At 31.9% G+C, this 17,491-nt stretch overlaps 2 protein-coding genes across 2 annotated transcripts; one reads left to right on the top strand and one right to left on the bottom strand.

Moving 5' to 3' along the window:
- The first annotated feature begins 9,845 nt into the window (after window positions 1-9,845).
- On the top strand, window positions 9,846-11,634 carry LOC113381451 (protein ANTAGONIST OF LIKE HETEROCHROMATIN PROTEIN 1-like). The gene is made up of 3 exons (XM_026620356.1): window positions 9,846-10,083; window positions 10,190-10,305; window positions 10,804-11,634. The coding sequence occupies exons 1-3, from the start codon at window positions 9,846-9,848 to the stop codon at window positions 11,632-11,634; spliced, it is 1,185 nt and encodes a 394-aa protein (XP_026476141.1).
- A 19-nt stretch (window positions 11,635-11,653) lies between these two features.
- Window positions 11,654-12,140, bottom strand: LOC113381449. Its single transcript, XM_026620355.1, has 2 exons — window positions 11,736-12,140; window positions 11,654-11,686 (listed from the first exon to the last, which is right to left on the bottom strand). Exons 1-2 carry the CDS (start codon window positions 12,138-12,140, stop codon window positions 11,654-11,656), a joined length of 438 nt encoding a protein of 145 aa, XP_026476140.1.
- Between the last annotated feature and the right edge of the window lie 5,351 nt (window positions 12,141-17,491).

Here is a 17,491-nt window from a genome sequence, read left to right as displayed (position 1 = left end):
GTGTAATTTTACTTTTTCAAAATAACGTGGGTATCGATAAAAAAAAAATTATTACGAGAAAAATATTAATAATGTTTTTCAAAAAACGAAATACTTTTCAAGTTACTGGCTACTGAATATTTGTTTTTTTTTGCGTTTTTCATCATTTTTTGCTAACACCTTCAAAAATATACATTTTAACGAAAATCATGTAATGAACAGAATATATCAATTAAAATCTTAATAAATCGTTATTTTATAGTGTTTAGGAACATTATTAGGCTAGATATAAAAAGGGGTTTTTATAGTGCTCAAAATAAGCTTTAAAATGAGTACTTCTGCGTGTAAAATGAGTGAGCTATCATGCCGATAAAGGACGCATGCAATTGTTTTTTTTTTTTCATTTAAATCAAATACTTTGAGTGCCATATCCACCAAAATTAAAAATAATCGTATTCAATCTAGAATTAACTTGGTTTAAGAGATCTTGATGGATTCTAGAAAAATACCACAACTTTAGTACAAATGATTCTCAAAAAACTCATGATTTCATGAAAAAAAAACATTTAAAAAAAACATTTAAAAAAAAACAACCAATTTCTCATCATAATACCTCTGAAAGAATACGTATAAAAGTATATATATATAAGAAAATTCGAGGTATTTTTCTGACTAATTATTATTGTTTATTATTTTTTCGTTACACAAAATATTGATAGATGTATGATTAATTAAGGAGCTGTCCAACCAGAGGTCTTTCGAGCCTTTAAAACTTCGCCGTTTTACAATAAGAGAAGTTACGGTAAAATTAATGATAGAGAAGTTGTAGCTCATTAATCACATTAAAATGTGTATTACAAGTTCTGATAAAATCAGAATTAAACAGAGTAATAATCCAATTAATGCTGTGGATGGTGACGGAGTGCAAATTGTTAAAAACATTGAAATTAAGATAAAGATTAGCCTATTTCCAAATATCAAGTAAATTGGAGCACAGTAAAAAATTCACAGAGCAATAATTTTGTTGATTGCAAGTTGAATAGAGCACATGTGAACATGATTTGACAAATTAATTCACTTCAAATATAAACTTAAGCAATAAGTATATTGATTTATTGGAGAAAAAAATGTAATTTAGATATTAAAATTACTAAAGCCAGTTAAAATATGGTACGAAATTATAAAAATTATAGGCAACATTTTAAAGCATATATTTTGGGTAAAAAAATAAAAGGTGATATTGCACCTTTACCGCGAATGCTATATATTAATTCTTTCTGAATTTGTTGTCCTTTTTAAAAGATTTCAATTTTCAACACGTGTATCTTATGCTGTGACATAAATCACAAAGGCAGACGATCATTTTTATTGTGATAAATTTGGAAAATCGATTTTAGTCGTGAATAAACAAAAAATCATTTATTTATACATCCACATCTACAGGTATGACTAAAATACTATATAACCCTTAAATGCATAAAATAAATTGAGCTATTGGAAATAAATTTGTTCTATAAATCGCACTGTATAATTTTTAATATACAATTTTATTGAACATTTTTTTAATATTTGTTAAATGAATAATTAAAGTGTTAACTGTGGGAATTGAGAAACAATCATTTTATTTGAAATAGTTCTACATTCAACATCACTCATATATTGGTGTAAATAGTATTCAAAAAACAGTAATTATTATTTAAACTAAGCAGTAAATATTAGTATAAAAAATTTAAAAATTGTATAGACATGAGTACAGAAACAACGTCTGTCGGGTCAGCTAGTATTATATATTTATATCTAGATAGAGTGTAACTTTGACAAGTAGACTATAGAAGTGAACTTCGTATTTGAGGTTAAGGTGCCGATACAGTTCTTGTGAGACAATTGACAATTAAAACGTGGACGAATTTTTTTCACTTTTTTGCTATTTGCAAAGAAATTGCTTGGCTGATCGTCGCGCAAAATTGATAAACGCTAGTCCTCGTCGAGATACATCGAATGGCTTTTAAATTTTTGAAATCGGTCCAGCCATTTTTGAGAAAACGTCGATTTGCGGCAAAAAATGTGTTTACACACACACACATACTTTTTCCAAATTTGGTCTCATTCGATTTAGAATGGCTTGAATTGTCGAGAAAACATAAAATTAGCGAATCGGATTTTTTTATTCTCCTTCGGGAAGTTAATAATGCATTGATCGATATTATTCCGAAATTTGGCATAAACCCGTAAAATTAAATTCACTTATTTTAAGAATTGAATAAATTAAAAATAGGTACTACGACAATAGTAATCCGACGCAGTTTATTCGAAACTTTATGACAGGGCTAAAGTAGTAATTGAAATTGCTTATGCGAGAGAAATTATCAGAGAACTAGAAATAATCTTGCATTTCCTAGAAACTTTAATTCAAATTATGAATCAAATAACGTGAAACAACATCACTCCCAATCAAGTGTCAACAATCCGTAAATGTCCCAAGCACATGTTTGCAACCAAATAATTTCCAACCAAACAATTTCCAATCAAGTAACTTTTTAATCAAATAGTTTGCAACCAAATTGTTTCCAAAACTTTAAATGACTTAACAATCAAATGACTCAAAACCAAATAATTGCGTTGCGTTCGCCGTCCTCTCCGTTATCAGCGTATTTGATCAAGTAAGCAAACAGGGAATGAATGAATCATATGTATGCTTTAATATTGTTCGTTTCTGTGGCAAATGCCACTATGCATGCTTTATTTCTTCGTTTTTTTCATTCGTAGCAAATATTGTGATTGAGTAACACGTGCTAACAGACCTTTTCTTCTATATAATTAATAATAATAATAAAATAATTAAAAATAAAATTAAAACATTAAAATTAAAATTAAATTAATATAGCAATAAAAAAATTAAATTAACATGTCAACTAAAAAAAAAGTTCGGCAAGAAAAAAGTCAGTATTGCTCCTTAAAATTAAGATAGAAATACTTGATCGTTTACGCCTTAAAGAGTCTTTCGCATCGATATCGTGTTCATATAATGTTAATAAATCTACCGTACGATCGATAAAAAAATCGGAAGATAAAATAAGGTCATCTGTTGCTTCCACATCACTGGCAGCAAAAATTGTGCGATCCAGCTATTGAAAAAATGGAAGTGGCGTTGTCGTTGTGGATTGAAGACTGCAACCAAAGAAGAGTACCCCTGAATGGTTCAATGATCCGGGAGAAGGCAAAGCGTCTTCACGCACATTTCGAAGAAGGAAGTATAGGTGGAAGATTTTAAGGATCGGAAGGTTGGTTCCATGAATTTAAATTAAGGCAATCATTGCATAGTATTAAAATCGTTGGAGAAGCTGCAACTACAGACACATCCGCAGCAGAACGATATCCAGAAGAGTTTGCAAGAGTAATAGCTGATGGTGGATACAAACCGGACCAAGTATTTAATGCAGATGAAACTGCATTGTTTTGGAAGAAAATGCCAAATAAAACATTCGTTTCGAAAAATGAAAAAAGTGTTGCTGGATTTAAAGCAGCAAAAGATAGGGTTACACTATTGCTATGTTCTAATGCACCTGGTGGTTGTGTAATTAAACCACTAATGCTTTACAGATCTTTAAATCCTCGGGCTTTAAAAAATCAAAATAAGAGCGACCTGCCCGTGTTTTTGGCGTGGGAAAACGAATAAGAAAACGTGGGTTATAAGTGCTGTTTTTTGTTATTGGTTCAAGAATTGTTTTGTTTCTGAAGTTGTAGCTTATTTGAAAAAAACTAAATTTAGACTTTAGAATACTTTTAGTTTTGGATAATGCATCGGGTCATTCTCGCGAGTTTGAAACTATACATCAAAAATAAAAAGTTATATTTTTACCTCCAAACACTACTGCATTACTTCAGTCTATGGACCAAGGTATGATGCAAGCGTTATACTGAAATTTATTTAGACGAACTTTCAGGATTATATTAGATAATAGAATGTAATACTGATATGAATATTATCGAATGCTGGAAAAAAAATTAACATAGCAAAATGTATTTTAAACATAAAAAATCATTGGCAGAACTGAAACATTGAACACAACACTGAAGTCATGTTGGAAATAATCGTGGTCTACTCTGACTGCGGAAAATGACGAAAAATCTGTAAAAATTCACAGTATGACATTGATTAAATCACATGATAATGATATGACTGAAACCAACTTGGAAGAAATGTTAAATTCACAACCCAGTGAAGAAGAGGCACTGAAAATATTACATTTAATTTAAAAAGCCTCATTGAAGGTTTAAAGATGGCAAATAGATCTGTGTGATTTTTTATGAACATTGACATGAACAAAGTATTCTTTTTAAAATGAAAATTGAAGATGTGACTGCTGTATATCAGTCTGAATTGAAGAAACTCTTCAAAACTATCAAGCAAGAAAAAATTTCAATTCAAACTTTTGCCTAATTCTGAACAAAAATGATCAAAATGTTTAATGTATAATATAATTAATCAAATATATAAAGTATTCGTATTCCCATAACAGAGTCGCAATCTGACTTTTGAACAGTTATTCAGGTATATATATCTTATATATAAAATTCTTCTATAACAATGTAAGTTTCATTAATCCTCCTAAACTATAATTCGGATTTTCCTGAATCTTCCTGAAGTTTGTTCGGGAAATTTTCTAGAATGTTTTGATTCATAGAAATATAGTTAGATTGTAGAAATAAATAGAAAAAATTACAAAAAACCGCTTATCATTGTTTGCCCTTGAAAATATTTGAAGCTTAGTTTGACATTAAAAGCAATTGAAGACTGTCATTTGCCAAACATTTCTATTCACTTATAGACTAAGGCAATATTAAAATATAATAAATTCATGATTATGAATAAGGAAAATGTAATGTCTACATTATTAATGCCAAAAAGCAGCTGAGATGTGCCAAAAATTAAATTAATATAAGATGCAAATAATACAACATGCGTCTGACAGTCTGCGCATGCGTCTGACGCGCACGGCGAATCGTGTTCTCACCTGCGCGTGCTTTGCTTTTGCTTGCAATAATTTTGTTTGCGCACTTTGCGAACAGATTCGCCGTACGAATTCGTGCAAAGGAGACGAGCCATAAGTAATTGCGCTCAAAAATATTCAATTTGCAGTCGTTTTGCCTTACTATACTAAGTCACAATACAAAAAAAATTACTTATTCAAAAAATTATTTAGAAGTTTCATTGTGTCAAAAATTCAATTTGGAATTAGGCTCATCTTACTCTCAAGTTCAAAAGTGAAAACAATTTAGACTCCTTTGCACTACCCGGGGGGATGCCATTTCTTTTCAGTGGTGTAATAACGTTGGGTGTGGATAAAAGAACTAATTATAAGAGAAAAATGTTTAATAATGTTTTTCAAAAAAGCAAATACTTTTCAAGTTACTGGCTACTGAAAATTTGTTTCTTTTTTGCGTTTTTCATCGTTTTTTGCTCATATCTTCAAAAATATACATTTTAACGAAAATCATATAATGAACAAAATTATATCAATAAAAATCCTAATAAATCGCTATTTTACAGTGTTCTAGGAACAATATTAAGTTAATTATGAAAATGGGTTTTTATAGTTCTCAAAATAAGCTTTAAAAGAAGTACTTCTGCGTGTAAATTGAGTGAGCTATCATGCATTTAAAAGATGCATACAATGTTTTTTTTTCATTTAAATCAAATAGTTTATGAGTGCCATTTCCACCAAAATTAAAAATAATCGTTTTCTATCTAGAATTAACTTGGTTTGAGATATCTTGATGGATTCTTGAAAATACCATAACATTAATACAAACGATTTTCAAAAAACTCATGATTTCATAAAAAAATCCATTTAAAAAAACAACCAATTTTTCATTATAATATCTCTGAAAGAATACGTATAAAAGTATATATATATGAAAATTCAAGGTATTTTTCAGACTAATTATTGCTTTTTATTATTTTATGTTGCACAAATATTGATAGAGTTCTAATTGTTTAAAGAGTGCGCGGCTGTCTAACCGGAGTGTCTTTCGATCCCTTTAACCCTTCTCCGTTTCAAAATAAGAGAAGTTACGGTAAAATTTATAATAGAGAAAGTAGCTCTTTTAATCACCTTTAAAATAGTATATTACAAGTTCTGATATAATCAGAATTAAAAGAGTTATAATCCAATTAATGCGTGGTGTGGTGATGAAATGCAAATTGTTTTCACTTCTGAACTTTAGATTAAGATTAGCTGGGCATACGCTTTTTTCCTCTCCATTTACTGCAATAATTTTGTTGATGGTAGGTTGAATAGAGCACAGGTGAACAAAATTTGACAAATTAATTCACTTCAAATATGATCTTAAGTAATAATGTATATAGAATTATTAGTGTGAAAAATTCAATTTAGATATTAAAATACTAAAAACCAGTTAAAATATGGTACGAAATTATAAAAATTGTAGGCAACATTATTGAAGCAATTATTTTGGGTAGAAAAATCCAAGGTGGTATTGTATTTTGACCGCATGCTATATATTAATTCTTTCTGAATTTGTTATATGTAAAATATTGCAGACGATAATTTTACAAGAACAAGAGTATATAAAATACCTTTTGAAGCAAATAATGAGACAATTGCATTGCATCTATCTAAATACGAAAAGGTTAAAAACATTCAGAACAAATATATAAGTAGCCCTAAACGGAATGCAGATGAAGCGAATAATTTTTTTTAACAGAAACAAGATTGGTGGACATGATTCTTGAAAAAACCATTTCATCCTTTCTTCATATTAGTGGCGAAAAGCGTTAATTACATATTATAACCAATCAAAAACATGTGCATACTGTTTTGAAACAACGCACATAATCAGCCAATGCGAAGAAAGAAAAAAACAACGAAAATAAGAAAAAAATGTACAGCGAAAAAACAGGGAATAAAGATGAAGAGAAATATTATTGCAATACATAGAAATTGTACTAAAAGTTAACCTAGATATAGCAAACATAAATCAAAATATAGTAATAGAACAAAACGATGAGCCGATGAATATGGACATTATTGCAGAATGTATGAATATAGAAAATGATCCGAATTCCGCAATGCAGATATTGACAAAATTGAATACAAAATAGTTCAGAAAAAAGCCACCGGGCAGAAAGTAAGGAGTTTAATTTGAAGAGACACTATGATACAAATCACAAGTCAAAAATCGATTGTTATAATGAGAAATAAAAATCGACAAATTGTTATCTTTAAAATTGAAACTTCAAGGTCAACAGTGGATGTTTAATAAAGCTAATATAGAGAGCGGAAATGTCTGGAAATCAAGTTTTGTTATTGCATTAGAGATCGCAAAAATCAAAACCTTTCACTAATGGTGATTTTATTAAAGAATGTATGTTGAAAATTGCCGATGTTTCATTTCCGTCTCAAAAGTCAATAATTCAAAATATTTCGCTCTCGAAAAACACTATTTCTTCAAGAACAAATGAGTTAGCTGGTAATTTAGTTCTTCAACTGAAAGAGAAAATTAAGAAATTCACATCTGTTGAACAAAAATTAAGTAGAATTAAGGTCATACACTCTTTTTAACATTGCAGCTCTTAAAAATTATATCACCATATTCACTTGCCAAATTGTTAAGAAATTTTTTAAACTCACGGTGATTCACGGTGACTTTATGAAATTTATTAATTTAATTACTGGTGCTGAGACATGGGGTCAAGTTAATTTCTTTGCATACAAACTTTCTTGATGAATTATGCAAAGGTTAACAAATGTTTCTTCTTCTGTGGCTTTCTCAATATCTTGGAAAAGCTTTCCCGCTTTCATACTTGACTGCTGATGCCCCATTTGTTGATATACTAACAATCTTTTCTAATGAAATTGAAAATTCTTCCAAAACAGACTTTAGTTTTTCTTGAAGGTCTTCACCAGTTGTAGTTTGTAGTCCGGTATTGGTATTGGTACCAGAGAACACAACTCATCAGTAATATCAAATTTAGTGTCAACACCACGTATAAATATAGAGCAAGTAGTGCTGTATCGCTAATGGCACAACTTTCATCAAAGAACAGTATTCAAATTGAGCAATGCGTTCACGAAGCGTTGTTGATATATTCTCTGATAAGTGATCAATTCTTTTTGCAACCGTGAACCTGGGTAAACTAATATTTCATATTAAGTTAATAAGGTAATGCTATTCCTGCAACAGCAGTCAGATAATCATTTATCATATCTCAATCCGCAAAAGGTTTCATTTTTTTGCCAATATTTGACTGACAAAAAAAAAACTAGCCTTTACAGCTGTATGTAATGAAATATCTTGATTTTTAAAAATAGCATGTTGTTTTTCCTCTTGATTGAGCTTATCTGTCCGGAGCTGTCCAGAAATTTTTTATATTTATCTTCATGTTTTGTTTTGTAGTGCCTTTTTATGTTATATTCTTTTAATGCTGATACGTTCTCCGACAATGCAGCATTATCCTTAACGATAGTGAAAAAATAATCAAATTTCCATCTTTCTTGGAAATTTCTGTGCTCATCAGAAATGTTTCTCCAATTATTCAAATCGGTTTATCCGTATTCCCGAAATCATCGACGAAAATTTGTATCCGCATACACACGCACACATACATCCATTTTTTCTAAGGTATTCAAAAATGTTCAGAAACCTTTGAAACGTCAAGCAAGATATATAAAAAATTTCATTTTCGATTTTTTTGCGATTACTGTTGCCCTACGGGAAGTTAAATATAATGGCAAAGCAGCCGTGTTTGCCACCTATATATATTTATATTTTTTAACTTCCCGTAGGGTAGATATAGTAATGAGCCGAAAATCATAAATGAAAATTTTTGCATTTCTCGACGTTTTGAAGGTTTCTGAACATTTTGGCATATCCCAGAAAAAATAAATATTTATGTGTGTGTTTTGTATGTCCGCATTTTTTCGTCCACGTTTTCAGGCGCACGGATCAACAGATTTGAATAGTTCAAAAAACATTCGATTCCTATTGATAGGTGATGTGCTGATTAGTTTTTGGCAAAGGCAGCCATTACGGAGATACGGATATAAGGTCTATGTTAAGCACGTAAAGGTGCCGATACACTGTAGAGAAATATCTAGGTAGAGTGTAGACTCTCTTGCTAGTGCGCTCTACCGTTGTCTGTACACTGTAAAGTGTTTTTTTCTTCCGAGAGCTCTTTCGTACTCTAGGAGAGAAGTAGGTGAAAGGTGCTAGAGCAACTCTACCGAGACACTCTAAAAAGCTATGTAGACTTGTGGCTATATATATTATATATATTAATCTAGATAGAGTGTAACTTTGACAAGTAGACTATAGAAGTGAACTTCGTATTTGAGGTTAAGGTGCCGATACAGTTCTTGTGAGACAATTGACAATTTTATTAGTGTATAGTTATTATAATAAAGCTATGTACACTTGTGGAAAAATATATTAATAAATATTAATCTTGGTAGAGTGTAACTTTGACAAGTAGACTATAGAAGTGATATATATAGAAGTGAACTTCGTATTTCAGGTTAGTTCTTGTGAGACAATTGACAATTTTATTAGTGCATATTAGTTAGTGTATAGTTATTATAATAAAGCTATGTACACCTGTGGAAAAATATATTAATAAATATTAATCTTGGTAGAGTGTAACTTTGACAATTAGACTATAGAAGTGATATATATAGAAGTGAACTTCGTATTTCAGGTTAGTTCTTGTGAGACAATTGACAATTTTATTAGTGTATATTAGTTAGTGTATAGTTATTATAATGAGTTCCCGGCGAAAACAAGGTTTAGCAGCATTGGTGGTATATAGTTTAGTTAAAAAAAGAAATAAGACAGTAAAAAAAAAAATGTGGGTTAGGGAATGGATTGCCAAAAGAGAAGAAGAGGGAGTTTATGCAAAATTGTTAAAAGAACTCGAGTATCAAGACGTAAGTTCTTATGAAAATTTTATAAGAATGACCCATCAGGATTTTCAGCATTTGCTGGAACGAATTGCTCCAAGAATTAGAAAACAAGATACTCACCTCAGAAAATCAATATCACCATCTGAGCGGTTAACTCTGACACTGAGATTTCTTGCTACTGGTAAGTGGTATAAAACAATTATTTAAAATAATACAAAAACATTTTTTTTTTACTATTTATTTATAAAAATTGTACCAATATTAATTGTAAATAAATTCTATTATAGGTGACAGTTATCAGTCATTAAGTTATTTGTTTCGGATTCCACCAACAACTATTTCTCGCATTGTTCCGGAGGTGTGTGATGCTCTGTACTTGGAATTGAAAAATGATTATTTGAAGGTATGAGAAAATGTTACATTTTGTCATAATATTGCGTTAAAGTAGTCTCGTTTTGCGTTGGAGAAATTATCTGGCATATTACTGGAGTGCTCGATGAACCGGAGTACTCACTCAAATTACTTAGAGACAGCATAGACTGTGAACTGGGGGAGGATACTCCTCGCATGTTGACTTCCTCATGTGCGTCTAAAATAGCTCTCTGAATCTTAAGTTTTAATTTATTTCGGATATCTTCAGAGGGTATTACTTTCAACTCTGCAGTAACAAACTCTCCAAATACGTCCAAGTGACCTTTCGGAGCTCGTAAACAAGCTAAAGCTTCATTCAGCAACTCATCATCCTTTTTAACTGAATCGGGTGCCCGTTTTTTATTTTTATGAGGTTTTGTAACAGGAGTCTGCCAAGACCCAGAGTTATCTTTCATTTCCTCATCATGATGGTCCTAAAAAAAATTAAAATAATAAATGAAAATTAAATGTTTTGTTCTTTTTTTTACAGATTCCTTGTACATCAGAGGAGTGGGAAAATGAAGCAAAGCGATTTGATGCTACTTGGAACTTTCCAAATTGCATAGGAGCTATTGATGGAAAACATGTGGTAATGAAGGCACCAGAAGACTCAGGAAGTCTATATTATAATTACAAGGGGACACTTAGCATTGTATTAATGGCTCTAGTGAATGCTGATTACAAATTTTTGTATATAGAAGTAGGTTGTAATGGGAGAGTGTCAGACGGGGGTGTATATGCAAATTGTTCACTATCGGCGTGTTTGGAAAACAAGTCATTGAATATACCCGAAGCAAAACCATTACGTTTCCAGTCAGTTCCGGTGCCATATGTCATTGTTGCCGATGACGCTTTTCCATTAAAAACCTACATTATGAAACCATTCCCTTTTAGAGACCAACCTGTTGAAAATCGCGTTTTTAATTATAGACTTTCTCGAGCACGTCGAGTGGTAGAAAATGCATTTGGTTTGCTTTCGATGCGTTTTCGTTTTCTTAGAAAGCCAGTCGAACTATGCCCTCAGAAAGTAATAAAGCTAGTTCAAGCTGCTTGTGTGCTACATAATTATCTAATTGAAAAAAAGTCGACCAAATATGTTTCTGAAGGTACTGTAGACATGGAAAAAATGGCAGGCTTATTGAAGGTTGTTGGCGAGATGACCCACTTCCACAAAATTCATTTTATTCATTACAACATACAGGCGCGAGAAATCCAACATGCACAGCTAAGCAAGTACGCGAAAATTTTAGAACGTATTTTATGTCCAGAGCAGGTGAACTACCGTGGCAATATAAATATGTTTGATTTTTTTATTTATTAATTTATATCTTGTTTTGTCATTAGATTTTTGTTATATGAATGTCAAATGTATCCTACAATAAAAAATTTAAATCACAATATGAATTTACTTTATTTACTTACCAGCACATCTGTAATAATAACATCAGGGGCACTGCCAACACTGGCAATTGAATCCTCTGTTGAATTTATCTGGATATTCATAAACTTGACAGCCTCAAAAAACTCCCACTTCGGTTTATACCTTTCATCTGCGCCCTGACCACTTTTGAACTTTTTCATTTTTCTCAGATGCTCATTTAACTGGCATCTCAAATTATGAATTTTGTCTTTTACTGTTTTAACATCCAAATTTAAAGACGTTGCTATCGTTTCCAAGGACTGATGTTTAAGGTTTCGATTCCTATACTCCTTCAACCTGATATTCCACAATTCTGGACGAGCCTCTACCAATTCAATTAATTGAAACACTTTATTTCTCTCCCAAACAAACTTTTCGCACTGTTCTTCATCATATAATGCTTCCATTTTCCAAAATCAAAAAAAAAAAACAACTTTTCTTTTTCAAATAAACACGAATCTGTCTGTAGGCTTGATACTCGCCAAATAAACACATGGATAAATAACCTAACCATACATAACCTAGCAAAGCAAAACACAAAAAACTATACGTATAGACCAAAAAAATATCCAACAAGTTGAATAATGCTAGAGTTAGCCGCTAGAGCGTGGAAGTTGTGCAGAGACGCCTGTGTACACTGTATATCATTTGCCTAGCGAGCTTGTCTACGGAGAGCGTAGACTGACTCCCGCTAGAGTGCTCTAGTAGCTGTGTACACTATGGGACTCAACATAGAGCGCTCTATTGGAGCTCTAGTTAGAGCGACTCTAGCCAAAAACTCTACAGTGTATCGGCACCTTAACATATGACATTTAATCAATCGGGAGAGTTTCTCGATTGTCGGCAATGTTCGCTCAGCAAGTGACGTCATAGTCCTTTCTATGTACGAGCACTATATGCAACGGAAAATATATGACAACTAGCAGTCCATGTAGTGTAATGTCTATGTTAAAATATAATGTTATTTAACCTCAAAGAATATCTTTACAACAAGACATCGCGCAACTAAATAACTGGTGCATAAGTAATAAACTTAAATTAAATGTTAAACAATGCGCAGTAATGATACTATTTCGATCCCATAATTCGCATGAATGAGCATGAATGTGTACAAAGGTGAGTCATTTCATTACATTAATTACATCAATGTTAATGTACATTATGAAGTTAAGGCAACTTAGAAAAAATAGAATTGAAGGAACTCATATTAAGATTGGATTCAAAATTCAATCTTAAGTTTGAACAGCTGAGTGCCACCATTAACAGCAAGCACCAAGCTTTAATGGACAGTATTAATAAGCAGTGCTGCCAGTGTTAAAAAAAGGATGATTCGCCTGATTATTGGCTCCGACTATTGGCAGCGCCAGACTAAATGTATACCACGTGCGAACTAGTTGGGGCTGTCAGTGCGTGCTTTACATTTGTTTATAGATGTTTTTAAAGAAAAAAAATTAATGAAGAAATATTATTAATAAGTTACAACACGAAAGAAAAAGTTGAATAGGTAATGTAATTTTTAAATTTACTTGAACGTACTTAAAACAAAGGTAAGTATGATAAAATAAATAAAGAAATGCCGTAAACATTTATAAGGTTAAGTTGTGTAAAAATTATGGAATTATTAGGAATAGTCCTAATAATAAATTATAATAATGACAAAAATATGTTTTCAATAGATTAAGTAAATAATATATTTACTAGTTTTTTTTTATTATTTGGGCATGGACATTATATAAAGGCAGGATTTGAGTCCATTACCCATCAAATAAAGTTCCAGTCGGAAACAATGACCAAAGGTAAAAAACTTGTTGATGCTAGACTTGTGAGAGAAGTCGAGGAACATCGACAAAACTTTTGAAGTTTTTTAATAAAATCTCGAATTATTTGACAAGCATCAGTCCATGCTACACCATATGCTACATCTGTAGACGTAATGCACCTTTAGATAATTCATTTCTTATATTATATAAATATTTAATTATAATATAATTATTTCTAATTATTATATTATTATTATATTGTTTTATTATATTTTTAGATAAACTCTGAACGTTGTGTGGCAAGTATAAACACGTTGCAGCGTTAATTTATTTTATTAACAGTGAACAGAGTATTTCGAGAACGAGTCATGAGCAGCAGTGTGGTAAGCCGGGCGCTTGTAAATTTGCTAAGCTTAATTATTCTAAAGCAGCATATTTCAAAAAAAAGGGTGCCGCCTAAATACACTCAATTACATGAGCCCCAAAATGTTTTAATTACTGAGTTGACAGTCGATTCACCTTTAAAACAAATTATGGAAGCACAGTTGAAAAAAAAAATGAACATACGGTAAGAAATGCGATTAACTCTCTTTTCTCACAAGTTGAAATGAATTTAGAGAAAGAAGATTGTGCTGCATGTGTAGAAAAGTTTTTAAATTTTTGCGAGAAATTTTCTATTTATCAAACTGAATATAATTTGGATCCGATTCTCTGGGAGTTTTTTTGTTAAGAATGTTCAATTATCAGATGAATTCAGCTGTCTTCTGAAACTGTTAGACAGTCTTCCTGCAACAATTGGTTTCAAGCCAGGCGCTTAAGAATTTCTGCAAGTTGTAATGTACATAATATAAAAGTTCTAAGTAGGAAACCAGTCGAAAAGTTGGTATCAGACATGCTACATCTATCCAAAATTGACAGCAGCTCTACAAAATATGGTCTAAATATGGAAAGTTGTGCTAAAGAAAAATATGAACAAATTTACAAGTGTACTGTTAAACGGGTTGGTGTAATTGTTAGTAAATACCAGCATTGACTTTGTGCAAGTCTTGAAGGAGTAGTCATTGATGACGGTTGCATTTCTAAAATTGTAGAATTCAAATGTCCTAGATCTTGTAAAAAAAAAACAGTTGTCAATTATGCTACTCAAGTTAACAACGTTAAGTATTTGGAATTTGTCCATGATAACTTGGAGCTCAAAAAGTCTCACATTTATTACACCCAAGTTCAAGTACAAATGTACGTCACTGGTATGAGTGTTTGTGATCTTTTTGTTTTTTCGCCAATTGAAGATGGTTGCTGTTTAATAGAAGTTCACAGAGACGAAAAGTTTTTAAAAAGTGTTATTTTGAAGAGCGAAAAATTCTATTTTGAACAATATTTGCCAGCTTTGTTCGCACATTTATATAATTTCATACAAATATGAATTTGCATTTGTACAATAGTGGTTATCAATATTAAAACAAAAGCTTTGTTCGCACATTCATATAATTTCATACATTAAATTCATTTCATACATTTCATTAAAACAATATTATTGTTATTTTTCAGCATCTTTTTTGCTAGAAATTATTGGAGGCTGTAAATTCACCAGAACACAACATATTGCTCATTTTTAATTATCTTACTTAAATTTGAAATAAACAAATATGTTATGTGTTTTTGTTTAAAATTTCGGTTATAACAACCCCAATTAGTGCTCCAAGTTAGCCACTACGAATGCTTCGATCGATTTGACTTTCCTTTCCATGTCTTCCCACTGGCCAATACGATGGCAGTGTGTAATAAATTTGTGCAAACAGAAGGAGAGCAAAAGATAAAATAGCAGACATGGCGGATAAAATCGCCGATATATCGTTGGAGCACCAAATCCAAGCAATTAGTAAACAAATGCCATCTACGTCCGAAGAAACGAATAAGGCCATTTCAGAACAAATTTTAGAGCTTCAAAACCAGAATGCTACATTAAATTCGAAGATTGACTTGTTAGCTAAACAAGTTGAAACCCTCACCCAAGCCAAGTCCGAACCTTACCATCGAGGTCGAAAGTCGTGCATCCATCTCTACGTGGCTATTGCCAGTACCACTCAAGATTAGGAGCTAAAGCACGGAAGTGTAATGAACCTTGTTCATTTAAATCTTCAAACATAAACGACAGTCAATGAATGCGGCGCATGACTGTCAATTAATTAGGTCAACAAGCCGCCTATTAGGGTTGACAAAGCATCCAAACAAGAATTCTTAGTCGACACGAGCGCGGATCTTTGGGTATACCCTCGCAGAAAACTGAAAGGGCAGCATCCGCGTTCCGAATATACGTGTATACGGCAAATGGTGCAAAAATGGCGACCTATGGGACAGTGTAGCTAATTTTGAACTTCAGCCTAAGACGCAATTTTTCTTGGAGGTTTGTGATAGTCGACGTCGAAAAACCCATCATTGGAGCAGATTTCCTATCATTCTATAACCTGTTCGTAAATCTGCGCAACAAATGACTCCTAGTGGGAGATACAAAAGCACAAATGACGGGAAAAGTAAAGGATGCAGTCGTCCCAACTGTTAAAACCCTGCGAAAGGAGCACCACAGCCTATTGCAAGAATTTCCGGATATTACCAGACCTCAAGAAGCACCTCACACAGTGAAGAACCGAGTATTGCTGCGCTGTGGTTTTATACCATAGGATAACGGTGCATGACAGGGACGCGCAACCTGACGTGGTGCGGCAGGGCTGCGCAACCTTATCCTATATATATGTATAGGCATAAATGTATAAAGCAATCCATAATTTTTTATACCAGGCACCCCCACCTACCTGAGAATAGGATATATCAAATGTTTATATTGCTAAATAAATAAATAACAAAACATGTACTTCGTTTTAATCCTTAAGTAATAAGTGACTTAATCGATTTCATCAATTGTTGTACTATTTAAAAATCTTATTTTTTGGGTGAAATGGCTTATATTAATTTCAGATGCAAGCTTGAAAATACAAGAGGCTAAACAATCTGCTCAAATTGTTAGCGGTAGGTTTCATTAATATTTTGGGTTTTAATGTCCATGAAATTGTTAGATACCTAAAAATAATTTTATTGTCATGATAAGTTTAAATTTGTATTATTAATTCAATTTTTACCTACGTAATGGTAAATATTTGGAAACCGAAACAGATGATCCTGAAACTTCACAATCTCTTTTAAATGGCGATGGAAGTATTGATAAATCCGTGAGAATTGCAAGTGAAGAATCAGGTAATTTTAATAAGGACAAAACAAAATCGATTAATATGCATACAATTTAACAGCCAATTGTTTATTACAGCGTTTATATGGCCCCACGAAGCTATTCTTTTACTTCTTGATGAATGTGAAAAACGACAAATGGATTTTATTAGTGGGAAAATGTCGCAAAAAAAATTGTGGCTGGATATTAGTGCTGAACTGAAATCTCACGGATATATCATCAGTGTTTATCGAAGTTTTCAGAAAAAGACTTATAAAAAAAACAAAAGACCACAATAATAAGTCTGGAAATTCTTCTAAACATTGGCCATATCTGACTGTAAGGGTAACTGTTTATATTTCCAGAAAACCATAATTTTTGAATTTTTTAATTTTGTAAGTTAATGGATAATCTGATGGGTGATAAACCTTCAATTACACCTGTATCTGTTTGCTCTTCTACTGGAAAAAAGGACTTTATCCGAAAGTAGTTGCGGGAGTCGAAGTAGCAGTAGCAGTAATATGGATATTGAAGCAAACCGTAAAAATATTTAATTTGTTTTGAAGATTTCTCTTCGCTAATAAGAATATAATTTTTTTTTGGTAGGAAAAAAAGCAAAAAGTACCCCCGCTAGTGATTTAATTGCTACCTTTGAAGATAGGTTAAGGATAAGCGAACAAAATAAGGAGCGTCGCTTCAGAGAATTCATGGCATTTAAAGAACAAAAAGCTGAAGAGTCATAGTACCCCCCCCCCCCGAAATAGACGTTTGACGGCTA

Source organism: Ctenocephalides felis, unplaced genomic scaffold (assembly GCF_003426905.1).
Source record: "Ctenocephalides felis isolate EL2017-DRISC unplaced genomic scaffold, ASM342690v1 CF-g0.4_SCAFFOLD_02905, whole genome shotgun sequence".
Classification (NCBI taxonomy): Eukaryota; Metazoa; Arthropoda; class Insecta; order Siphonaptera; family Pulicidae; genus Ctenocephalides; species Ctenocephalides felis.
Note: the sequence above shows the minus strand (reverse complement) of the source record. Positions and strands in the feature narration are given on the sequence as shown.